The sequence below is a fragment of the Lutra lutra genome, chromosome 11, assembly GCF_902655055.1.
Source record: "Lutra lutra chromosome 11, mLutLut1.2, whole genome shotgun sequence".
NCBI classification, from domain to species: domain Eukaryota; kingdom Metazoa; phylum Chordata; class Mammalia; order Carnivora; family Mustelidae; genus Lutra; species Lutra lutra.
Genome location: NC_062288.1, coordinates 37,135,371 through 37,161,181, shown reverse-complemented (window position 1 = coordinate 37,161,181; position 25,811 = coordinate 37,135,371). Strand labels below are relative to the sequence as shown.

The following is a 25,811-nucleotide window of genomic DNA, read 5'->3' as shown; positions in this document are numbered from 1 at the left end:
GTCTTAAAAAGAAACAAACAAAAAAACTTCATCTTTAAAGAATAATATGAGAAGGCAGGGGCTCAGAAAAAATAAAATATTATTAGTATTCTTTTTATCAGTATTCTTTTTATGACATATAACCATTACGAGAGAACTATGGAAAGTGTTTACTTAAAGTCAAGATACAAACATAAGGTTCTGAATACTAATTTTTTTTTAAAGATTTTATTTATTTATTTATTTGACACAGAGACAGAGATGACAAGTAGGCAGAGAGGCAGGCGGGGGTGGGGGGTGGGCAGCAGGCTCCCCGCTGAGCAGAGAGCCCAATGTGGGGCTCGATCCCAGGACCCCGAGATCATGACCCAAGCCGAAGGCAGAGGCTTAACCCATTGAGCCACCGAGGCGCCCATGAATACTGATATTTTTAATCAGGATTCAACATACACTCTCAAATACAATCCTAATAAGTTCTGTAACTTAAACCCTGTGGCTATTGTGATTATTATATATAATAATAATAAATTTTGGTCTCAAGTCTTAAGTCTTATAACCAATTAAGTAAAAACTTTTCACATCATTCAAAAAGTACAAATCTCTTTAAATGGGTAACATATTTGGTCAGTAAATACTATATAGATTAATTTCTTATATCCTTACCTCAGCATGGAAATCCCATTAATCCGAAATACAAAGTAATCCATTTCCCAGGAATGAAATTTTAGGTCATCACTAACTCTTTACTATTTCCCACAAAAACTGTCCAAAAAACTTCAAAAATTTTTGTCTACAACAGTTCCTGTGGTTCCCCTTTCTCTGTTCTTGTCATCATGCCCTCCACTTGGCAAAAGGTTCCCAAACACTGCTCACACTGGGGTCACCTGGGGATCACTAAACTTTACTGCTGACACCTGGCTCCACCTGACTTAATTAGAATTGGATAGGGCCTGGTTAATAGTGATTCTAATATGCAGCAAAGCTTGTACACCACTGACATTGGCTCTGAACAATTTAAGCTAAGATTTTGGAACTCTCAAAAGTTTCCTTTTCTACAGAAAGTTCTGAAAAAGACTCCTGATTTTTTTTCTATTTTCTCCGCCAAAATTCCAAATTTCCAGTATATGGATCATTATTTGACTCACGTCTTAAAATAGGAGAAAGCGTCATCCTGTCCATAAAATGCAGAAATTGTAACAGATGATATCTAAGGTTTCTTCCCACTCAGAATTTATATAGTTCTCAAAGAAACAAACAAACAAAAAACAAAAAACAATCAACAGTCCTTTCTGGATTCTCAATCACACCTAATGCCCTTCAGTTTTCCTTCACCATCCTCCTCTTTCTCGTGAGTTGCACCCATATGAAATTTGCCAATATTAGATTATTTTTAACCTAAAGAAACAGCCATTTCCCATGATTCATCCTAATATTTCCCTTCTATTTATTCTTTATACCAGAACTTTTTAAAAAGATTCATTTATTTGGGGCGCCTGGGTGGCTCAGTGGGTTAGGGCCTCTGCCTTCCGCTCAGGTCATGATCTCAGGGTCCTGAGATCGAGCCCCACATCGGGCTCTCTGCTGGGCAGGGAGCCTGCTTCCCCCCTCACTTCTCTGCCTGCCTCTCTGTCTACTTGTGATCTCTCTCTGTCAAATAAATAAAATAAATAAAATCTTTTTTAAAAAATTCATTTATTTGAGAGCGAAAGAGATTTAAGAGAGAGAGAACATACAAGCGGGGGTAGGAGCGGAGGGGGAGATAGCGGGGGAGAGTGGGAGAGAGAGGGAGAGAGAATATCTCTGGCCAACTTTCCACTGAATGTAAGCCAGACTTGGGACTTGATCCCATAACCCTGAGATCATGACCTGAGCTGAAATCTAGAGTCAGACGCTTAACCAACTGAACCACCCAGGTGTCCCAAACCAGAACCTTTAACATAACACAATCCAAGCTAAACTATTTCTTTCTTGATAATCCCACTGAAATCTCAATTTCTTATTACAACTTAGACATTATAACAAGAAAGGGAAGAAATGGGTCCATACCTAAAGACCAAGGATGATTTAAAAAAAAAATGTTCTATATACATATACTTGAGTGAGTTAGAGCTATTAGATGAAGTTAATGTTTAAAAGTTTTGCTATACAAGTATTTACACTGACTACTTAAATAGCATAAGTTGGGTTTATTTTTTACTTCCTGAATTAGAATATCAGGGGAACCCAAACTAACACAGTGAGGCTTTTATTATTATTATTATATTATTATTATTATTACTATTGAGAGGTACAACTGACATGCAACATTATATTAGTTTCATAATGATTCAATATTTGTATACATGATCCTCACAGTAAGTTAGTTAACATCCACCACATACAGAATTTTTTTCTTAGATGAGAACTTTAAGATCTATTCTGTTAGCAACTTTAAAATATGCAATAGAGGGGCAACTGGGTGGCTCAGTTGGTTAGGCAGCTGCCTTCAGCTCAGGTCATGATCCCAGGGTCCTGGGATCAAGCCCTGAATTGGCTCCCTGCTCAGTGGGGAGCCTGCTTCCCCCTCTCCCTGTGCCTGCCTCTCTGCCTACTTGTGCTCTGTCAAATAAATAAATAAAATCTTTTAAATAAATAAATAAAATATGCAATACAGTATTATTACCTATGGTCACCATGCTGTATATTACATCCCAATGACTTATTTATTCTGTAACTGGCAATTTATACCTTTTGACCCCTTCACCATTTTGCCCCCTCCCCACTGCCTGCAGTAGCCACCAATTCGTTCTCTGTATCTATGAGCTGGTTTCTGTTTTGTTTTTTTTTAAGATTCCACATATAAGTGAGATCATATAGTATTTGATCATACGGTGTTTCTCTGACTTATTTCACTCAGCAAAATGCCTTCAAGGTCTATCCTACGTGTGCATGCATGCGAGCATGCACGCGCGCGCGCGCGCGCACACACACACACACACACACACTTTCTTTATCCATTCAGCCATCTATGAATACTTTAGGTTATTTCCATGTCTTGGCTGTTGTAAATAATGCTGCAATGAACATGGGGATGAATATATCTTTTCAACTTACCGTTTTCATTTTCTTTGTAAGTGGAATTGCTGGGTAATATGGTGATTATATTTATAATTTTTTCTGTTAAATTCTCTATATTATTATCTATTTTTAATTTTTTGAGGCACCTCTATACTGTTTTCCATAGTGGCTGTACCAATTTATATTCCCATTAACAGCATACAAGGGCTCCTTTTTCTCCATATCCTCAGCAACTTGCTACTTTTTTGTCTTTTAGATAACAGACAATATAACAAGTATACATTAAGTTAAAAAAATATCTACCCAAGTGAAGCTATTAGGTAGCCTGCTTTTCAAACCTAGTATTTTACTGTAAGCATTTTCTCTGCAATACACTTTATTAAGTTTAAATCCCAAACTTCAGAATAATTTATAGAATTTAATACCATTTTTGAAAAAGGAGAAATGGAGAAGAGAGGAACCTACACTGACTACTCCATATGAAAGAGCCTCTGGCTTCAGAGTTCAACTCATCACCTTATTTCCTTTATAGTATCTGTCATCCTTTGCAATCACCTTGTTTACTGCCTATCTTCCCTCCACTTACCCACCACCAGGCTAACCCATCCAATGTCCCGAGCTTAATCATCACCTGAAGCATTTGCATTTGCTGACCTTGTAATCCCAAACTGGCCTCTACCAGGAGCCAGTCATTTCCAATCACACACTACAGGCCACAGATGGGGCTGCGGGGGGGGGGGGGGGGGGGGGGGGACAGCGAGAAGATTGGGTAATGAGATCATTATAAATTCACCACTTAGCCCTACTGGAAAACATCAAGGTGCCTGGTTTAAAGGCAACAAAAGTTCGCCCAAGGTTTAAAAACAACAGTAAGTTCTTATGCAATACGTTCATGTATTTTTTAAAGAGCCTCACTCATCAATTTTACACTGGTTTTGAAACATCAAATGCAATTTAATTCAAGGCATGTTCATAACGCATGATCTGTTTTCTTGAGTCAAAGAAATAAAAAGAATTATTTGTCAATTAGGATTTATGGTTATTACTTAGTTCCCAATTTCATCAGATGCAACAATCTTTTATAACATCATGCAAAACTGTTCAAAATGCCTCTTTAAGCTTTTTCTCTGAGTCATTTCATGCAAATGGGCTGGTTAGAGTTTTACCACATTCGGAGAATATGTTTGGGTCTGGCCCAAAATTAAAGCTAAGCTATAAATACAAAATTCGCATTAGGAGGTAAGGCTCCTCATAGGGGCGGGAGATCACTCTCCTGAGCAGCAGAAACTAAGACATCATTTCAGGACTTATAATTCTATGAGAAACAAGCCCTATGTATTAAGATGCCAGATGCAGGAAACAAACAGTACTTCCAAATATGATCCTCAAATTGAAAATCACAAGAGCAGACATTCAGAGGAAGACACTGTGATCTGTGATGGAGCTGCTATTCGCGGAGGTAGCTCCAAGTAGCAACACCCCAGAGTGAGAAACAGCAGGGATTTTTTTTTTTTTTTAACAATGGTTAATAATTCTCCTGAGGGAAAGGCAGCTAGCTTTCAAATAAATCTATTAAATTTGTAAACTGAGAAATTAACATAAATCAGGGGATTAAAATCTAAGATATCTACAACTTAGTATAAATTATGCTTTAGCTACTTAAAAATCTGCTCCATAAAAAACATGATTAACGATGATTTTTGACTCATGGTGTTACAGCATAAAAAGTATATTATTTCATTTTATTTCTCCAAATCACAGCAGAAAAATCAATTAAGTTTCACATACATACATAGATATGTGTGTGTAAAAAACTGCTTTCAGGCTAAGAAGCTGATACCATAATAAACTCTAAATTTATCAATTTTGCATTTTCTGCTTCACTATAAAGAATCATACTGCATCCCAATGAGTAATAAAAGCAAAAACAAGCCCCAAGCCTACTATACTATAAAAATTTACTTAGCTTAATCATAACTACCATCTGCCAGTGGGAAGGAAAAGCTTCTGTGAATCAATTATTATCCAAAGGCAATATTATTTCTTAAGGAAGTGAAAAGTCACGTTCACACATGCAGATCAATACCTTTCCAGGGACCCGGAGACTCTCAATGGCACCAAGATCACTAAGGTTTTCTGGAGGGCTTTTCAGACCCTTAAAAAAAGTAATAATAAAATAAAAAGAATTTTAATTATGCTACAGAACTGTAAAATGACAGAACATACTTATTTAAAATAGAAGTCACCATTTTAAAAATAGAAAATTTCCAGCTTTAAAATATACAGAACATATATTCTAAAAACAACTGTCACTTAATACATATAATACTACTATTAAATCAAGTAAATATGTACTTTTGGAAGTTCAGAAGTATTAGATGGCAGCTTCACAACTAATGATTGAAGTCTAACTTAACCATGGTTTAAAAACAACCAAAAGAAAAGAATATTGGGTGACAGAAAGCATTATGGAAGCACTTATATCTTAATCATTATCAAATTAACCTGATAACAAGAACCAAGTAAGATGATTCTCTAATACACCAACCAGCTGAGCTAATCAAAGACTTTTAAATATGCTAATTGCTTAATTAATACACAAATACCCTTGATTCTACCAGATAATTTCTCACCAATATACCCAATGTAACTGCATAACTGGAACTTAAATCTCACGTCTTACTGCTTTCTACTGTTCTTTAGCTCCTGGTACCCAATAATTTCTACATTCAAATCAACTGAGGAATTCTGAAACTCTCATTTGAACCAAGAAAGTTATCAAGACAGAAAGAAGTTAGCAATCTCATTTTCTTTGAAAGCCTCTTTTTAAATATGGGCTATTCAAAGCAGATACCTAAAGTCCCTGTAATATTAGTCTGTAAACAAAATTAGCTGGTACATATATTTGAAGAGCCTTTTTGTCCTTTAGATGCCCTATATTGGCCCTTTGATGTCCTCAGTAACCAAAACATAGGGCATACTTAGGTTATCTATTTGAGACATATAGCAGAACTTGCTTATTTTTAAATTATAGAGCTATGCATTTTATCTTTCCTATTACAAGATATGACCTGTCATTACAATTTTTTAAGACAAGGTGCTTTGCCTCACCCCCAAGTATTCCATTACTCCCAGGGCACTCCACCCAGGTTTCTCTCACTTTCATTCTCTCTCATATTCTCTCTCTCTATCCCTCTTCCTCTCCCTCTCACACAAACACACACAAATACGTGCACACAAGTGCAAAACTTCATAATTTGATTCAAAATCATGACCACCCCAAAATATATTTTTTAAAATATAACTGCCATGCCCCTTTTTAAAAAGGCTTATTTGAGAGAGAGGGAGCCTGCACAGGGGGAGGAGCAAGGAGAGAGAGAGAGAGAGAGAGAGAGAGAAAACAAGTCCCAAGCAGATTCCACAGAGTGCAGACCCCAACACAAGGCTCAAACTCACGACCCTGAGATCATGACCTGAGCCAAAACCAAGGATGCTTAACCTACTGCGCCACCCAGGTGCCCCTGCCACGCCTTTTGAACAAACATTTTTAAAACTATAGATGTGTTTAACCAATCTAACAGAAATTCTCGGAGGATTATACCACAGGTAATTTTCTTTCTCCCCAGAGCTACTTGATAAAGAAACCAATGCCTGAAATGTAAAGAAGTAATGTATACCAATACATAGGAAAAGGCCTTACTCCAAATGAGTCACCCCATACAATAATAATTTGCTACTAGTATATGGCAATTTTCCACCAAATGTACAAAATAGAAGTAGTAAAAACTGGAAACCGTATTACATGTTAGGAAGTAGGGGAGCTCAGTGATTCAGGGAATGGGCTCTGTGGTCTTGAACCACTTGTCTAACCTGCCTATCTTTATATTCTAATGAATATGACAATAATGCTGAGGCCAATGATAAGTAATAACGGAGATAATGTATGTGAGAGGCCAAAATCAGTGTCTAGGATATGGCAAGCTTTCTTTAAGGGCTAACCATTATTCTGAATATTATTACTGTGATCACAGAGAAATGTTTCTCTTTTGTCAAAACAGAAATAAAGAATTACATAAATGTTCAGAGCATATCTGACATATGTATTTTAGGATTATAGATCTTGAACCCTTTGATTAGCAATTTTATAAATTTCTACTGACAAAAATGAAGTCACAATTTTTATCCTCACTTCCCTAAAGCAGTTAAGTCATGGTTAAAACTGTGGTACTCTGCTTTTACGGAACTGAAACTTTTGCTGTAATCCTTAAACAGTATTGATGTTCTTTGGTATTTGGTATCTGTTTTAATAAATTTCTCCAGTTTAAATTTATACAAAATTCAGCACACATAATACCTGCCTCAGCACTTTATTTCTTTGCTTGAAGCAGAGTACCACTTCAGACTACTTCTGTTATGTCTACATGAATCTTCTATGTCCATTTAGGAGACCAGCAACTTATGTCCCAAAGATCAAAAGGAGCATGTGAGGTGGTTTCTGCCTCCTTCTCTTTTTCAGCAAAATTCAACATAGTGGTTTTTCTCAGTCCTCAACTTCTCTTGAACCCTAATCAGGCTTTCCTCCTCCACTACTTCATGAAAAGTGTCGCTGTCAGGTACCAGATGACCTCCATGCTGCTCAGTCCAAAGGCTCATTCTCACCTTCTGCCACCTGTCTGCAGCAGCTAACACAGGTGATCACTCCCTTCTCTTTTAAATTCTTTACTTGGCTTCCGGGACCCAGTCTACTTGGTAGTTCTCTTTATCCACTATGTATCCAACAAATATTTACTGAGCAACTGATATGGGACAGGTGATCTCTGAGATGCTGCAGTCCTCCCTTACTGGCTTCTCCTTCTCAATCAGCCTCACTAGATCTGCCTCTTTCCCTAACCTTTTAACATCGGTATCTCAAGAGTTGCAAGTGTGAACTCCTTTTTATATCCACACTCATTCCATTGGTGATCTTAGCCAGTTCAATGTGTTTGTAAGTCCCAAATTTGTATCTATATCCTGTGTTTCTCCTCAGAAACTGAGACTCTTAGCCAACTGCTTATTTTATCTAGCCACTTAAATGTCTAAAAGAGGCCTTCATATGAGCAAGTCTTAAAACTTTCTGCCTTCCTCTGTTCCTTCCTCAGCCTTACCCACTTCGTTAAATGGCAATTCCAATTGTTGAGGCCAAACAATCTGGAATCAACCCTGATGCTTCTCCTTCTCTCATAGCCCAAATCCGATTCATCAAGAAAAACTGTCGACTCTGTATCTACAGTATACCCATGATCCAACCTCTTGTCAACCCTTCCACAACTAACACTCTGGATAAGGCCCACACATTCCCTCATTCAGATTATCGCAACAGTATCCTTATTGTTCTACCTGGTTTTGCTCTTTTTCCCTCTTCAAATTGTCCTTTTAAAAGAGGACAGAAAGATCTTTCTGAAGTCCATATATGTAAAATGAGATCAATCCCCTGCTTGCTATTTCAATAAAAATAGAAGCCTGGCTTTGCTATTAGTGAGAAGAAAAGTAGTAGGAGATGAGGTCAAAATGAAGTCCTGTGTGATCTGGCTTCCTGCTCTCAGCCCTCTGACCTCATCCAGACCTCATCTCCTACTGTTTTCTCTTCACTTACTTTACTCCCCCTACACTGGCATCAGGCTGTTCCTCAGCCATGCTTCTGCCTCAAGGCCTCTGCATTTGCTCTTCCTTCTACCCGGAATGTTGCTTTCCAAATATCCACATGGTTCTCTCTTCCTCACTTCAGGTTTTTACCTGAATGTCACCTTCTCAGTGAGGCATTCCACGGCCACACTATTTAAGGTTATAAACGATCCCAACTTGCCAACAACTCCCAGGCCTCCCTAACTCCTCTTCTTCCTAAGCATTAATCCCTATGTTTGCCTGAGCACTTGTCTGTTTTGGTCACTGCTGCACCCCCAAACTTAGAATAGTGCCTGGCACATAGTGCTCTGTAAACATTTGTTGAATGAACTGAAAGAACAGAGGCCAGCATAATAGAGAAGGCTGAACAACAGAACTGATCTAAATAAAGAGTGCTAACAAAGCCCACCCTCACACTCTTTTCCAAACCAAGATCCTTGCAGAACTGAAATGCCAAACACCTAAGTTGCACAGACTTTTCATATCGCTCCACCATAATGATATCATCAGCAAATTCTTCAGCCTCACAAAAAAGAAAAAACTTTGTGTATATTTATTTGTAATACTACTATATTTAACCCAATAATAGAGTACTAAATAAAAATCTCCATTGTTACTCTAGGCAGTACTCTACTTTCATATCTCAAAGATTAATGAAATGTGTATTAGTAATGTTTAAACATGTGGAAGTCAAGCCATAAACAAACATAATGAGGATGACTTTTAAAATCTGTGTAGGGGCGCCTAGGTAGCTCAGTCAGTTAAGCATCCAACTCCTGGTTTTGGCTCAGGTCATGATCTTCGGATAATGAGATCATGCCCCAAGTCGGGCTCTGCACTCAACATGGAATCAACATGGAGACTCTCTCCCTCTTCCTCCGCGCTACCCCCCCACTCGAGCTCTCGCTCTCTCTGTAAAATAAATAAATATAACCTTTTAAAAAAATCTGTGTAAAACTCCTAGTTTTACCTCACTTTTTACACAGTATGGTTCCAGCTTTCTGTATGTGTTCTTGGGTTTTTTTCTATACCAACTAAGCACTGATTTGACCTTCTCAAGTCCAATAAGCAACTGACTGAGGCTGAAGAGTCACCATGTTCACAATTCCACTACCTTCAGGAGACCTCTGTGATCAAGCACTTCCTTGATAAGACCCAGGTGTGTTAACTCCTTTATCTCTTTTATCTTCATCATATCATATGAACATCAGCACCAGGCTGACCCCATGAGATCCATGTTAGTATTCCTATATTAAAGATGTGGAAACATGGGGCACCTGGGTGGCTCAGTGGGTTAAGCCTCTGCCTTCTGCTCAGGTCATGATCTCAAGGTCTTGGGATAGAGCCCCACATCGGGCTCTCTGCTCAGCAGGGAGCCTGCTTCCCTCTCTCTCTCTCTCTTTCTGCCTACCTCTCTGTCTGCTTGTGATCTCTGTCTCTCAAATAAATAAATGAAATCTTAAAAAAAAAAAAGATGTGGAAACAAATTCTCTAAAAAGTTTGGTGACTTCCTCAAGGTCACCTAGCTACGGCAGGATGGAGCAAGACCTAAACATCCTCAAGTAACAAGTGGTATAAACCCTAAAACCAGTCTCAACAAATGTGAGGGATTGTCACATACTTAAATCTTTTATTATTCACAGAACTTTCAAATTTTAGTTTCATGACATTAACAATATGATTTTAAAGGGGTAAAATAATCATGTAGGACTCATGTGTTCTTCACAGATGTCTGTAACCTATTCAGATTATCTCTTAAATAAGAGTTTAATTTGGAATTTGTAATCTCCTTCTAGTCAACAAGAAGAAAACTCAAACTGAACCTTTCACTAAAAGATTATCCTCCGTATCTCCAAAGTTCTCAAAATTTTCTGATTTAAAACTCTAAATTATACTTCTATCATATAAAGGTAATAAAGAATGGCCAATTCTGGTGAAATATTAGAGTTGAATAAATAAAGGTATCTAAAACCAAGTCATAACCAGTAAGTGTGTTAAAGGAAATGCTGTCCCTTCTTCCTTGAAGGAAGCTGAGACATTATTAGGAAGTCCCTAACATTTATGAGATGAAATTAAAAAAAAAAAAGCCAAAGTTTTTAATGAATAATCATTGCAGTAAAAATAAAAGGCTACTATTTTGCCATAACAATGATTTTTTTAAAAGTATCATTTCACATGCATTAACTTATTGGCAACTCATATTAGAACTGTAAGGTAAGATTAACAAAAATAATTATTATTCTCATTTTCACATCTGGAAATTTGAGCTACAAGGTTTGTGAACTTGCTCAAAGTCATGGAGCTACCCATTCTGTCTTCAACTCATCCGTTTTTTTCACTCTTTCCAGTCATCTCTATTGCACAGACCTCACCTCCCTACTCAAGCCACCTGCTCACAGACGACACACATTCTAGATAAAGGGAGCCCTGCAGGGTAGCGGGGGCTGTCACTGGAACGATGGCAAGAAGGGAGGGAGACAAAGATAGCCCTTACTGAAACTTGCTCATTGACCTTATCTAAAGGAATGTTTCTGGGACGCCGCTACCTGCCTGAGCATGGCTCAGATCACAGTGGCTCAGCTGAATTTTCTAGGATGTGCCCTGGCTTTCCAGTGCCCCTGATACCTGCCACCAGCCATACCTAAGTTCTCCACCCGCCCCAGCCCAGAGATAGAATATCTAGGCTCCTCTACCAGCAGAGACGAAGGAGGCCTTTGCTTCAGCCTCCGCGACTTACCTGTCGGGTCATAAGAGATTTTATTTTTTGCATGTCGAAATCGTTACGGTGGTACCCTGCCTCAAAAAACTAACATATCACGCCGAACCACCAGACAGCTGGCCCGGACACAGGGAAGCCATAGTGAGTAGTCACGTGGAGCTGCTGACTCGGGTCATCCTTTCCTGCGCTGAGTATGCTGGGAACTGTAGTCTCCTGGCAGCCGCGGACACTGACAATAAAAAGACGAGGACAGTTCAGGTACTACATTTCCCAGGAAGCAAAATAGCGGACGCTTCAGTTAAGCCTGCGAATCTTGTTGTTCTGGGTGACCACGGTGACCACCCGTTTTACAGAGGTACTTGCTCTTGGTCACCCCGCTTCAGTAAGGCGAAAACCTAACTCATAGGTGACCGGGCATTGAGCGACAGGACGAAGCACTGAGAAGACAGTTTAGAAACCGGACTGACGTGATTTCCCCCTCAGAGTGTAGTGGAGGAAACCCAACCTGGGCGGGGTGGGAGGATGTGAGACTGACGTGACAGGAACTCAAGGAAAGGCACTCTCCCAGAAGTGACCTGGGAACCTGGGACTCTCCAACTGGCTCTGGGCTTTGAGGAAAAGTGCGGTCCAATAGGCGTGTATCCAGGGCTAGGGCTGTTCTTCCTCAATCTTGACATCCACTGCAAAAAAACTGTAAAACCCAAGGTTTTAACCCGCACCTAATCTAAGGCAAGTTGAGATAGAAAATATAACAGTAAGTATACAGGACACTTTAAAGTTCTGATTTCAACGTTTAGCAGTTTAGTTAAATTGCGAAAAGTAATAGGAGAGGTGTTCCGGGTTTGATTTAAGGAAGAACTTTTCAGGGGCGCCTGGCTGGCTCAGTCAAGCGTGCGACTCTTGATCTCAAGTGTTGTGAGTTCGAGTTTACTTTCGTTGTAAATATTACTTAAAAAATAAAATCTCTAAAAAGGAAGAGAGAGAGAGAGAAAGAAACAACTTTCCAATTATGACAATGCTAGGGGGACAAAAAAGCAATCCAGAATTAACAAGTAGCATTTATCGAGAGCTTACTACATGTGGAGAACTCTGCTAATCACTTTACATATATTATCTCATTTAGTTAGCCACACAAGCATCCTATAGGATTGTACAATTATCCCCAATTAATTTTTTTCTTTTATTTTTTTCAATTATCCCCACTTTAAAGAGGAGGAAACAAAGGTATGGAGAAACCAAGTAACATGTCTATGGTTACTGCAACATGCAAACAGAAACTAGGGAGTGATTATGCAGGTGTTACTTTAAGTAAGGGTCTCATGTATGGTGTTAAAGAGTGAGTTGTGAAGTATGGTACCAATATATTTTTTTTAACATTTAATTAATGTTTGTTAGAAAACCCATGGTTTCAAATATTTGCCTTAGGACAACTGAAAAAGTGTTCAAGAGTGCCAAACTAATGAAAAATATTAGGTAAACCATAGTATGGGTCATAGTAAGATCTGGCCAAAATAATAAAAGCGGTTTGCAATTGATTGAAGTTTGGAGAATATTATATAGAGGTTATTTCCAGTTCTGCAATTCTATCATTCGAACTATAGTCTTGTCTTTTGTCTTTGTCTCATTTTTACAAATGAGTTTGTAATATTTGACCTAAGATTTCATAAGGATAAATGAGATGATGTATCTCTTCTATCTCTTCTATCATTTGTGCTTAACAATCGCTTTTGAAATTATATGTTTACCTATATGTTTCTCTGTTATTTCTAACCCCATAAAAAATTCCAGGCACTTTTGGGCAATCCTAGTTTAGTTCATTCTCTACCTGCTCTAGTCTTTATTGCCAGGCAGTTCTTATTATGTGAAAATATTTAAAAGTCCTTGAAGGGGTGCCTGGGTGGCTCAGTCAGTTAAGCATGGGACTCTTGGTTTTGGCTGAGGTCATGATCTCAGGATCATAGAGTCAAGCCCCATGGGGTTGTCAGGCTCTGTGATCAGTGCAGAGTGTGCTTGAGATTCTTTTTTCTTTTCCCACCCTCCACCTCAGCTCCTCCCTCTGCTCTCTCTCTCTCTCTCTCTCTCTCTCTCTCTCGAAAATAAATAAAATAAAAATAAAATCTTAAAAAAAAAAAAAGAAGTCCCTCGGGTGCCTGGGTGGCTCAGTCATTAAGCCACTGCCTTCGGCTAGGGTCATGATCCTAGGATCCTGGGATCAAGCCCTGCATCAGGCTCTCTGCTCCCGGAGCCTGCTTCTCCCTCCCTCTGCCTGCTGTTCTCCCTGCTGTGTATGCTTGCTTGCTCCCTCTCTCTGTTTATAAATAAATAAAATCTTAAAAAAAAAAAAAAGTCCGTGAAAGCATCAAAAGAAACAGAAACTGCTGACTATATTAGCATATAAAATGAAACCCAATTCAGTTTTTAGTTATTAGGCACTAGGCAGTGCTGTACTTTACAGTACTTTACACTTTACAGTGCACTTTACAGTAGTAACAGAGTTTTGGTTGAAAAGCATATGTATATTAGAGCTGATCCAAGACCATTAGTTCCCAAACCTGACCATTCAAATGCACCTGAGGAGTATACCATTGTTACTGGGTTTTTTTAGGTTCTTTGTTTAAGATCTTCAGTGATTCACACAGGCAGCAAGCTCTAGCATTTCAAATCCATTCTTTACAAATGAGAAAATTGATTCATCTAAGATTTCAAGGTCACACATTTTAAAATTAGAGCTTAAATCAGAACTAGAATCCAGATCCAAATTCAGAATTTCCCCCCTCATAATATAATCAATACACAAAGTTACAAGACACAAAAGAAAAAGCTTTTTTATTCCATGTATATTTTATCTTTTTCTATTAGCCTGCCTAATGGGGAAAATTAATATGTTCTGTATCTATTTGACCCTGAAAAGTCAAGAAAGCATTAAAACTTTGTTTTACTCTAATACTCTGAGTTTAGTTTATTTCGTATAAACTAAAAAGAAATGAACAATCCAGTCTTCTAAAAGTTCAAAAACTGTACCTATAATATTGTCTAAATAAACTATTTTCTAATTCAACATACACTAACATTATAGAAAATAATGGAGCCATACATGATGCATTTTTATCTTCCTGAACTAAACTAAACAAAACAAACCTAAAACCCTAAAGAATACTTTTCAAAAGGTGAAGCATGGTATTTCATTTCCATTTTTCAAAAATGTACATAAGGCTTATTTAAGACTTTTACATTTGCCCGAAGGCTGTTGTGATAGACCAGAGCAACTAGCAGGAAGATTGGACGGCCTGCCAACGAGTCTTGAGGAAACCTTGCTGGATGATAGTCCCTTGGTAAAGGACTGCCAGCCCCACTTTTGTAGATTGAAGTGTCAGAGCTATGAGTTTAAGTTGTTCTGATTCAAGGCAACAGTTCTAGCAATAAAATAGGATAAGAGCATATTGCTGATGGCCCAAACTAGAGGAGCCTCTGGAAACTTAAATAAAAGCTGGTTTGATTAGGAAGATACATTTTAAATCCTCCTATACATAAATAACAAAGCAGCACAAAGTTGTGGCCTCTCCAGGATGAGATAACTACACTTTCTGAGCAAGCAGTAGCAGAAACCAAAACATAGGCTGAAGGTAAAGCGGTGACCTGGAGAGGAGCCCAGGAAGGAAGACTGCTGCATAGTCATTTAGCAGCCACATCAGTAGATCCAGGCATCTGAGAGGCAGCACTGTGGACCTAAGTCTTGAACACCAGCACAGGCATAGGCATGACCTCCACTAGTGGCCTGCTCTTCCCAGTAACCTGTAAATTGTAACCTTTCCTAGGATCTATCTAATTACGACATAAGACAGTGCTTCTCTCTCCAGTTCTAGGTCCTCACTATTCTACATTGACCTTGGCATTGGCATTTTGCCACCTTTCCAGTTCTTCTTACCATTCCAAAATATTCATATGCTAGTAATAAATAATGAATGCAGGTATTTAAAATGCATGTCGTGCACCGCTTGCCTTATGAAACAGGACCAATCTTACAATTTAAACAAACTAGATAATAAATAGTGTGACTTGAAAAGTGACAAAAAAGCCCATCCCTCTCCCCACAAAAGACCTTTCCCCTCCACACACAGCGGCTCCTTTCATTGCTTGAAATTTAATCACCAGGGATATGGATTGCTTAATCAGTCTTTTCTCTCTAAATGTAAATATAACTAAGATCAATAAACAGGCTCCGAAAGAGTATAGTAGAGCAGAACCCCTCTGTAGATTACGAGTCAGATGTGAGATATTGATGGTGGGAAATTTCTCATGTAATAATAAAACACTTTAAGCCATCTTTAGCAATCATGTAAAAGCTGACAACAGTTGAAGTTCTATTTTAGCATTAACTTGTATGTCTTCTGTGTAAACATCCTGAATTCAGAAATTACACCAGCAGGTAAGATTTTATGCCTACCACCTGCCGCTAGAGGGCGATTTGTTGTGGCTATGCCACGTAACACTTTCCCAAGGCATTTGGTAAGGATATTGTCATTTTTTCATGTTTTCCATGACATGAAAAGATCACAGCTATGATTCATTTTGGCATTTATTTACATAGTGTCAATTCTCACCTATGTTAGAAAAGAAAGCACATTTTAAGTATAACATGAATTTGCCTAGGACCTAAAAACTTCATCATGAGCCAGCACTAGGTTTGAAAAACCCTGGAAAGAGTTTATTTTAAAAGGGCAATCAGAAATTAATATTGCTTTAAAAGATGTGAGTGGAATCTATGTGGTATCTGTAGAATGTCTATAGTTCTTAATATATTAATATTGGTTTTGTGTAAACCAATGTTAAAATTTATATGCATTTCTTAACATCAACTGAATATCAGAAGACAGTGGCCAAGGAGCATTTGGGTTTTATTTCTGGGGGAACAACTTAACAAAAACACTAGTTAAACATTAGTGAGGTGCTAAGGATCCATAATTAATTAGAACAGTTTCTTTATTTGAGTTGCCCAGAGCAAAAATAAACATTCAGCAGAATTAATTGAGGTTAATGAGGTAAGTGCTGCAATAGATGTATGTCCAAGATTTAGAGATAGCACAGAGAAATTTGTGGGATAGTAATCACCTGGAAGTTCTTGCTGTTTTTCTGAATCATGGAGAGATTATAAAGTGGCCTCTGAAGAGGGCTAAGGTTTTCCAAAAGTCACTCACTCTCTTTGCACTTCTGGAAGAGTTGGGAGCCTTGCTGCAAAAAAAAAAAAAAAAAAAAAAAAAGTTTCCCAAACTTAGATTCTAAAATAACTACCATCCCTTTTATTTTTTTAACTTTACACTTGAGGAATAGTCTTTTTTCCTATTATCCTTGAAATCCTTCAGTGAGCCTTTACTGTTAAAAAGGATTTAGACAAAGAATTTTGCTGGATTTGATGCAGATTTTATTATATAGCTTATGTTATATGCTTCGTGTTAGTATGTTTGTTTCATACTTTACGTAGTGGCAGCCTTAGACTAGAGCCTTCTTGCAATAAGTGAAATTAAACGGGAGTTAACTTATAACTTAGTAAATTAAGTGGAAGTACTAAGACTGCCTGCTCCCATGGCAGTGAAGAGATCAGGTTGAAAAGCTGTAGCCCAGGCACCACAGTAGAGACAAGAGCCTCTCTGGGCCATTGGTTTACTTCCTCTGTGCTTCAGCTGTGAAAATGGGGCTTCAGATATTATCTGTTTTCATTATAATTATGCATGGTCCATGATTCACTGTCACTAGGAAACACACATGTGGTTTGCTTTTTAAAAATAATAAGGATCCTAGATTGAATAAAACCATGCCAGGTCTTTATAATAGAAAATAATACACACAAAAATACATTTTTAAAGATACTCGGGTGCTCTGTTTTGATTCTTTGATATAACTTTTACATGTTACATAGTGACTTCATGATGATTTGTAACTTTAGCAGATAAATGAAATAGTTCAATTTTCATAGAAAAAGAATTTTAATTTCAAAATAATGGCATAATTTTGCATGATAGGAAACCAACATCTTTTTTCAGGAAAGTTTCACAATATGCTGTCATTATGAAAGCATACAGTTTTTCAATAATGTCACCTAAAAGGATGTTTTCCTTCGTGTGATTATTAATAACCAAGAATGATTCATGAGATATACTGACAATTACTGATAGTCTGATAATCGCAAAAAAGCTGTTCTGAAGTCATAAGCCTGTATTCTTGCAGAGTATATAACAGGTGTTCCCTGTGTCCTTTGTATACACATTCATTCTGTATTCAAATCACAGAAGCAAGAGACAGGATAGGGTCTGTTACCTCACTGCTAATTTCCCTAGCAAATAAACCAGCAGCTGCTGGTCCATGAACCAAGTTGCCACCAGGAACAGGGCACTGTATGCATGGGACAGGATGCTTTCATGGAGTCCTTCAGCAACACGGTTGGGGGCTTTCAGTGCAAAATATACCTCCTTCTCTTAGGTAAGGCACTGCATGAATTATGTTTCAGCTGTTTTGGTTTTTTTTTGTTTTGTTTTTTTTTAATTGTGGGCATAAAGTAAATATTTGATTTAAGCAGTAGAGTCACTCAAATAATTGAAGAACAGCTCAGAATTTTTTAAACAATAACACACTTTGTTCCAGCAAAGCAGGAGGAATGAGGTTCAATAAACAGGTGATTGTGGTTTTCTTAGAATAGCAATTATTGTCAACAGCACTCATAAAGAAAGAAGACTTTCTAAAAACCTAATGAATTTCTTCTCTTTACAGAGTTTACGTGTAAATTAACAGTCTTTAATGCATTTTATTTTAGCAAATATTCACGTAGGCCATGAATCTGTGACCATTTATAGTGAAACTTTTTAACAATTTATGAAAATGGTTTTAATTAAAGATATTGTGGTAAACTGTCAATTCTGCTTCATTTTAAATTAACTTTCATGAAATGTGGAAAAAGGTGAGGTTCCAAAATTACAAAAAAATATTGTATACACAATAGGGAGAAATGTGTTAAAAAGTATTGTTTCTCCAAAATAACTTATCCTTTCTCTTTGCCCTGTGGTTAGTCCTATTACATTTTTTTCCCTTGACTTTAGTCTTTTCTCCTTATTCTCCTCTTCATTCTTAGAGTTTAAGAGTCTTTCTCCAACATTTCCACTATTTTTATGTCATCTTTTTTTTTCACCAGATATCCTCTTCTTCATTCTTCTTATTTATCAGTTTTAAAAGTCAAGTTTGTTTCTTATTTTATCTATAGTAAACAGGGACTCAAAGAAGTCTTTATTCTTTAAATTTTGAGAACAGATTAGCTAAATAAGCAATTTAAGTCTTAGTCTTTTGCAGTAGTTTAGAGCCTTGCTTTCACTGGTATCTTGTTATAGTTTTCATTGTAAATGTGAATATTACTCAAATGTATATGTAATGTTGTATAAATCCAATGTATTTGAAATGTTGATTTGTAATTTTATCTAAAAAGTGTTTGAGTTTCCCGTAGTTGGTGATTGTTCCAGTATTTATGTTGTCAAATTCAAGCCTACATAGATTTTTAGTTTTTGAAATTTTTAGAAAAAAATCCAACAATTACCATGACTGACTTTTTATCTTTGTGCATTTTTCTGGGCTCTGAAAGTATCCTGTGTGTCAGTGCCCCCACTTTTTTTTAATTTTATAACAACAATGATGCTGTCATTTCATAAGTTCTATTTTTGAAGATGGTTTTAAGAAGAACTTAAAAACAATTTATTTGAGAATTTAACTAAAAATTAAAACTACTAATACATAGTAATAGCATATTCCTGAGTAGTTAAAATGGTTATCCCTTCAGTCTTTCTTACACAAATTCACTTTTCTCCATTGATAGTATGCTGTAAAGACCATATGTAATGTGGAAATCTTTTTGTTTTTAGAATATTGGATATCTGATTTTCTTATTGAAAAAAAAAATCTTAAAAATTGAGAGGCCCAAAATGTAGTTCGTAAAGTCTATTCAAACTACAACTTCATTATTTCCATTTTCTCTAAAGATGCAGGAGTTTATTTTCAGTCAACAATAGTTGTGTTATGCTTGCTAATATCATACCTGATAAAGGGGAAGTAAATGCCAACTATTTTGAGGTACAGCTAGAGGTCACTTTGTGAAGTCTGATGTTTATATTCAATACAGTGAAACTGGTCTAGGGAGTCTTTTGTTTCTGGAATACAGATAAACTACAACATGACTTCCAAGTATTTCTAAACACTGGACATTCCTTTATAGTGCTATTGTTATACAGTTGAAGGGAGTCTTTAAAAGGGAAATTATTGCTACAAAGTTGTATGTTAGATTATTAATATTTCTCCATGTTAATATAATGCCTTATATGCAGAAAGTCTAAAAGTTTTTCTTTTTTATATTTAAAAAGTAGGTACTAGTGAATCTAATAATAAAACTGAATTTTTATTTAAGTCCAGTTATTTGGAATATCTAAAGGAAATTGAATTTCATCAATTTTTAAAATTAATTTTCTTAAGGTTTATTTGTTCCTATAGAGGCTGAGTTCCTAAAATCAATAGTTTTGGTTCTTTAGGTTTTCTCATACAACGAGAAAAGAGAGCTTGAAAAATTCTCAAAATGAAGCTAATTTTTTTAAAGTTAATATACTACTGTATGACAGCATAGATTCATCACATCTGTAGTGTAAAATACAACAGTGGCAAGAGAGTGTTCTTAAGATGTAGAGGAGATATCTAATCATCTGTTTATTCACCACAGTTCGCTACAAGTAAGGATTACATCATATCAATAAGTTCTTTCCTACAAAATGAAAAAATTTTAGTAGCTGAGATAAGACACAGTATAAAGAAAATTACATTCTTTGCTGATACTCTTATAACTTGCAATCTATAATTTAGCTGATAAAATGGTATAGGCAATCTAAGGAAAAAGCTATTGTAATAGCTGTGCTATCTCTCACTGTCATACGTATATTTGAAAAAGCATATATATTTGAAAAAAATTAAATGATACAATTTCATATGATTTGATGTTATAAACATTGAATACATTCAGAGATATTGATAGCAGTGTATTATTTAAGGCATTATTACATGATACAGTTTCTAAAATAAACCAAAGAACTAGTTCACCCCACTTAAACAATTATTGTAAGTGCCATATAAAATGCTATTTTCTTCTTTTTTTTATATTAACGTCTAATGTATTATTTGCCCCAGGGGTCCAGGTCTGTGAATCATCAGGATTACACATTTCACAGCACTCACCATAGCATATACCCTCCCCAATGTCTATCACCCAGCCACCCTATCTCTACCCACCCTGCCCCCCAGCAACCTTCAGTTTATTTCGTGAGATTAAGAGTCTCTTATGGTTTGTCTCCCTCCCCAGTGTCATCTTGTTTCATTTTTTCTCTCCCTACCCCCCACAACCCCCTGCCCTGCCTCTCAAATTCCTCATATCAGGGAGATCCTATGATAATTGTCTTTCTCCGATTGACTTATTTCGCTCAGCATAATGCCCTCTAGTTCCATCCATGTCCTTAATGTTATTTTCTTCTAAAGTAGTTTCATTATTCCTGGGCTGCAATGTTTGTATTGTAGCTAACCTTGCATTAAATAAAATTTGCTTCCCAAAATCATAGACCTTCCAATCAGTCTTTTCATACTTAAAATTCAACATTCTGATTCAAGATCCAAAAGTCACCAACATTTCCATTCTAGTCATACTAGCACTCCATAGTAGTAAAGTGCCTCCCAACCATATTCTATTAAAATTTTAGTTAATCTTTAAACTACAACTACCAAAAAAAAGAAGTAGATGAAAAACAGTTCTTCCCCTTTTCCAAAAAAAAAAAATAAATAAATAAAACAGAAGAAGAAGAAAAAAAAAAAAAAAACCCTAAACAAGTACTTCTGACTTCCTTCAAACAAGAACATATTGGCCAGAATTGCATTCAGGCTGTCTGTATCTATAGCTCACTGTCAAAGTCAGCTACTGAATTTTAAGTCAGCAGCCATGCAGCTTTTTCCAGTGCATTCTCAAGACAATAATGTGGATTCCCACCATCCCCCATGGTTCCTTGGTAAAAAACATAGGGTCACCGCCTTAGTAAAGGACATCCAGGGATTGTGACTTAAGCGGACGAAAACGTGAGACTCAATACCTCAAAGTTCTGTGAGCCCTTTCAATTAAATATGGGCCCTTTACCTTCAAAAGTAAGGTAGCTGCTGCCCTGAGAAAAGCACCTCAGGATGTCAAGAACAGACATAAAGAGTAGAGAGAGACTTAGACCTCATCTAATATTACCCTCCTTTCACACATGAAAAAACCAAGGTCCAGCGAATTAGAATGACTTTTCTAAGGCCACTGGACTGGCCAATCACCATTTTATCCCAAGGGTGTGTCCTTTACTAAGACCTTGCATTTCAGTCAATTTTTAACTTTATCAAAGTGTCAAATACAGAAGTCTCTCTGCATATTTAGAGATTAGGTTCCTAAAATTTCTTTCAAGGCAATTTGCAAGTGATGTATTTATGACTAAATGGTGAGAGTAGGACATGGAGGTCCAAGATCAAGAGTGAACCGTGAGGGCGCCTGGGTGGCTCAGTGGGTTAAGCCGCTGCCTTCGGCTCAGGTCATGATCTCGGAGTCCTGGGATCGAGCCCCGCATCGGGCTCTCTGCTCTCTCGGGGAGCCTGCTTCCTCCTCTCTCTCTGCCTGCCTCTCTGCCTGCTTGTGATCTCTCTGTCAAATTTAAAAAAAAAAAAAAAAAGAGTGAACCGTGAAACCTCATAAATACTTTCATATTCACTGAAATATAAAAGGAGACAGCAACACACTTTGTAAATAGAGTGAAAATTACATTTGATGTTTCTTAAGTTAGTAATAGTGGGTGTTAAAAAAGAAGTTTTTATTTATTGCTTACCAGGAATTTGTCAGGAGCTTCCTATCCCCAGGTTCAAATGAAAAGCATTGACATGCATGTTGTTCTATGCAATTAATAAATACAGTAAGAGGAATCTTCCTTTACTGGTCCCCCATCCAAATGCCCAATGTCTCTCTCAAACTGTGACTTGAAGAACTTCACTCTTTTCTGTTGGTCCCTGTTTCACATATCACAGACATTACTAGGTTTAAGTCCTAGATTTACCTTCTCTTCTTTTTTCTCACTTATGATTTCCTTGCAGAAACCACTACTCCTTTTCTGAAATCACTTTATCTCCTCTTTAGAATTCCCAGTACCAGTTCCTTATTTTTCTAATGATTCAAACTAGAAACAACTACAAGTTTAACTTTCTAGAAAAGAAAACAGATGCAAGTCCTCATACCTTTATAACTCTTGTTACAAACCAAATCACTAAAATGAATGTGCAGTTACAACCCATTATCAGAAAAAAAAAAAAGAAAAAGAAAAATACAGAGGCCATCACAAATACACACAGAGCCCAAGGAGACTATAAGACATATTTATTTTGCCCATAGAGTCACCTAATTCTTACTCCATATGGTCAGTTTCAGGGAAATATTTGGGAGCTCCTTCTCCCTCTAACCTCCTGTGATCTTCATTTTTGTGCTTTCTCCTGAGTTCTCTAACTTGTCTGTCAGCCACAGTCTCAGTCTCTACCAACAGCTAACTGAGGACCAAAATGATGGAAAACTTTACTCTCACCTCTAGCCTGGGAAGTAAGAGAGATTTGCTGTTGGTAGAATTTGATTCCTCATAGTAGCAGACTATATCTCTCAGTTTCTTCAAAGAAATCATCACACAAACAGACCTTTATACCTTCCCATTCCTAATACTGATGGCATTTTATAACTAATCACTTAGATAAGCTTAAAGATCCTCTCTCTAGTAGAGATAAAAAGGGAAAACAAAGAAAACAACTATTTATATGAGAAAATTGAAATTGTAAGATATCTCTATTTGTGCTCAAATTTCTGTCTTTTCTTACCTTGGATTTTCTTCCATCTTCACTCATCTGTATTCAGCTTCATCCGGTTTTTTCTTTCTGGTGGATCATTTCAGTAGCTACAAACATAATGTTCAGCATCCATCCAAAGAAACAAGAAAGAAAAGAAGATTTTTCTACTCCCCTTCACAGCAAAACTCCCCATAAGTATTGTCTATACTCACTGTCTACAGTTTCCGTTCTTCCTTTTTTCCCTCAATGTTTAAAATACTTCATATTTAAATTCCATTCTCTCCCTGTTTTAAATATTCACATGCTATTGATAGTATATTGCTCCCTTTTAAAATGATGTCAAAGCAAAGGGCTTTTAATTAGGACTCCAGAACATAGTAGTCTGAACTAAGGAGGAGTCTCTTAATTGCAAATACATAGAAATGCTAAATAAAAATTTAAAATATATATCATGGCTCAAGGTAAAGGTGTGGAAATCTCCAGGTGCCAGAAAATAGGAAGAAACCTACAGACTAGCAGTGACTATATGGATCCAAACAACACAGGCAGGCAGGAGGTTGGGAGCCAGGACCATGTGTTGGGCAGAGCTCCAAGCCCCAAGGCCCTCCAGGCTCTCATTCTGTCCTAAGCCCACATTAATCAGGTTTTCATACCCAGTATATCCTTTCAGTATTGTCCCTTGGATGTCAAATGGGCATCTCAAATGAACATGTCCAAATCTGACTCCTAATCCGCCCCACAAAAACCTACTCCCCCCAGTACTTCCCATGGTTAATTTATTAGTTGCCCAATAATAAATGACGTCCCTTCTTCCATTTGATCAGGTCAACAACCTTAGAATCATTCTTGACTTGTCTTTGTTTCTTGTATTTCACCCCAATGTGTCATCAAACCCTATTAGTACCACCAGCCTTTCTCACAATATCTTTTACTACCACACTGGTCTGTGGTATAAACATCTCTTGCCTACTTTATTTTTTTTAGTTTTTTTAAGATTTTATTTATTTATTTGACAGAGAGTAAGAGCAGAAGCAGGGGGAGCAGCAGGCAGAGAGAGAGAGGGAGAAGCAGGCTCCCCAGTGAGCAGGGAGCCCAGTGTGGGTTTTGATCCCAAGACCCTGAGCTGAAGGCAGATGCTTAACTGACTGAGCCTCCCAGGCACCCCCTCTTGCCTACTTTATTGCAGTCGCCTCCTTAGTGGTCTCCCTGCTTCTACCCCTATCTCAGTCTATTCTCACAGTCATTAGAGTATACCTAAAAAAAAAAAGAAGAAGAAGAAGAGGGATCATGTCCCTCTCTGCTCACAAAACTCCAGTTTCATCCCCATCTCACTCAGGGTAAAATTGCCAAAGTGTTTGCCATGACCCTAAGACATTGCTGGATCTGGCCCCAGCCACCTTGCTGACCTGTCTTCCCACACTTCTCCCCCTCCTTCAGTCTACTCCCTCTTGCTGTTCCTCAAATACACCCATTCCTGCTTCGGGGCAGGAATGACTGATCATAAATGATAATGGTTCAATGCCATTCTCCTTGGGATATTTTCATGTAACAAGTCATTGGCTAAAGGGAAAGACTTCCAATAATGGACTAGTAAGCCATTGCAGAAGACTTTGGAGGGAGATTCTGAGGAGGAAGTAGCCCTCAGTGTTTCTCAAATCACACAGTTTAATTGGGGTATGATGATTCAAATACAATTTCATAATTTTTAGAGGTTTCTTGGACTTTAGAACTAATTATCTTTCCCAGTTCTCTTTTCCCATTATTCTTTAACAGTCATAGATAATAACTTCTGCTTTTCCTTTTCATCTTGCTTTAAAAGAAACCATTCAATCAACATAGTCTTTGGGTGGAGTTTTTAAAATGCAGAAGGTTTCAGGGACAAATATTTACCTCTGCAGGTACTAGAATGGTCAGTACCTAGAAGCCTTTCTCCTTTGTAAGCATTATCACCTGCTCAGATTCTCTCTGTATTGTCCCTTAGATTATGAAATGTGGCTCAGCGTCATCACAACTTTCCTTTCCTTCGTAGCAGGTGCTTGCTCGGGGCTGAAAGTGACGGTGCCCTCACACACCGTTCATGGCATCAGGGGTCAGGCCCTCTACCTCCCCGTGCATTATGGATTCCACACACCAGCATCAGACATCCAGATCATATGGCTGTTTGAGAGACCCCACACGATGCCCAAATACTTACTGGGCTCTGTGAACAAGTCTGTGGTTCCCGACTTGGAATACCAACACAAGTTCACCATGATGCCACCCAACGCATCTCTGCTCATCAACCCATTGCAGTTCACTGATGAAGGCAATTACATCGTGAAAGTCAACATTCAGGGAAATGGAACTCTCTCAGCTAGTCAGAAGATCCAAGTGACCGTTGATGGTGAGTCCACTATAAGTGACCTGGGCCACTGGGGAGCATGGCAGTTAGTAACAGCTCAGCTTTAGGTCCTGGCTCTGCAACTTTGGGCAGATTAATTAACCC

At 37.5% G+C, this 25,811-nt stretch overlaps 2 protein-coding genes across 9 annotated transcripts in view; one reads left to right on the top strand and one right to left on the bottom strand.

Annotated features, from left to right (window-relative positions):
- The window catches only part of VPS50 (VPS50 subunit of EARP/GARPII complex), a 128,686-nt gene extending 117,104 nt beyond the window's left edge, over positions 1 to 11,582 (bottom strand). The window contains exons 1-2 of the mRNA XM_047694559.1: positions 11,435 to 11,582; positions 5,123 to 5,191 (exon numbers count right to left, since the gene is read on the bottom strand). Of these exons, the coding sequence (XP_047550515.1) occupies positions 5,123 to 5,191; positions 11,435 to 11,467 (102 nt within the window). The 5' untranslated portion in view covers positions 11,468 to 11,582. The remainder of the gene's footprint in view (positions 1 to 5,122; positions 5,192 to 11,434) is intronic.
- A 6,116-nt stretch (positions 11,583 to 17,698) lies between these two features.
- The window catches only part of HEPACAM2 (HEPACAM family member 2), a 61,833-nt gene continuing 53,720 nt past the window's right edge, over positions 17,699 to 25,811 (top strand). For 4 of the 8 annotated variants that reach the window (XM_047694562.1, XM_047694563.1, XM_047694560.1 and 1 more), the window contains exons 1-2: positions 17,699 to 17,890; positions 25,356 to 25,709. In XM_047694562.1, the coding sequence (XP_047550518.1) occupies positions 17,812 to 17,890; positions 25,356 to 25,709 (433 nt within the window). In that variant the 5' untranslated portion in view covers positions 17,699 to 17,811. The remainder of the gene's footprint in view (positions 17,891 to 25,355; positions 25,710 to 25,811) is intronic. The other 4 variants (XM_047694561.1, XM_047694568.1, XM_047694565.1 and 1 more) reach the window with 2 other exon arrangements.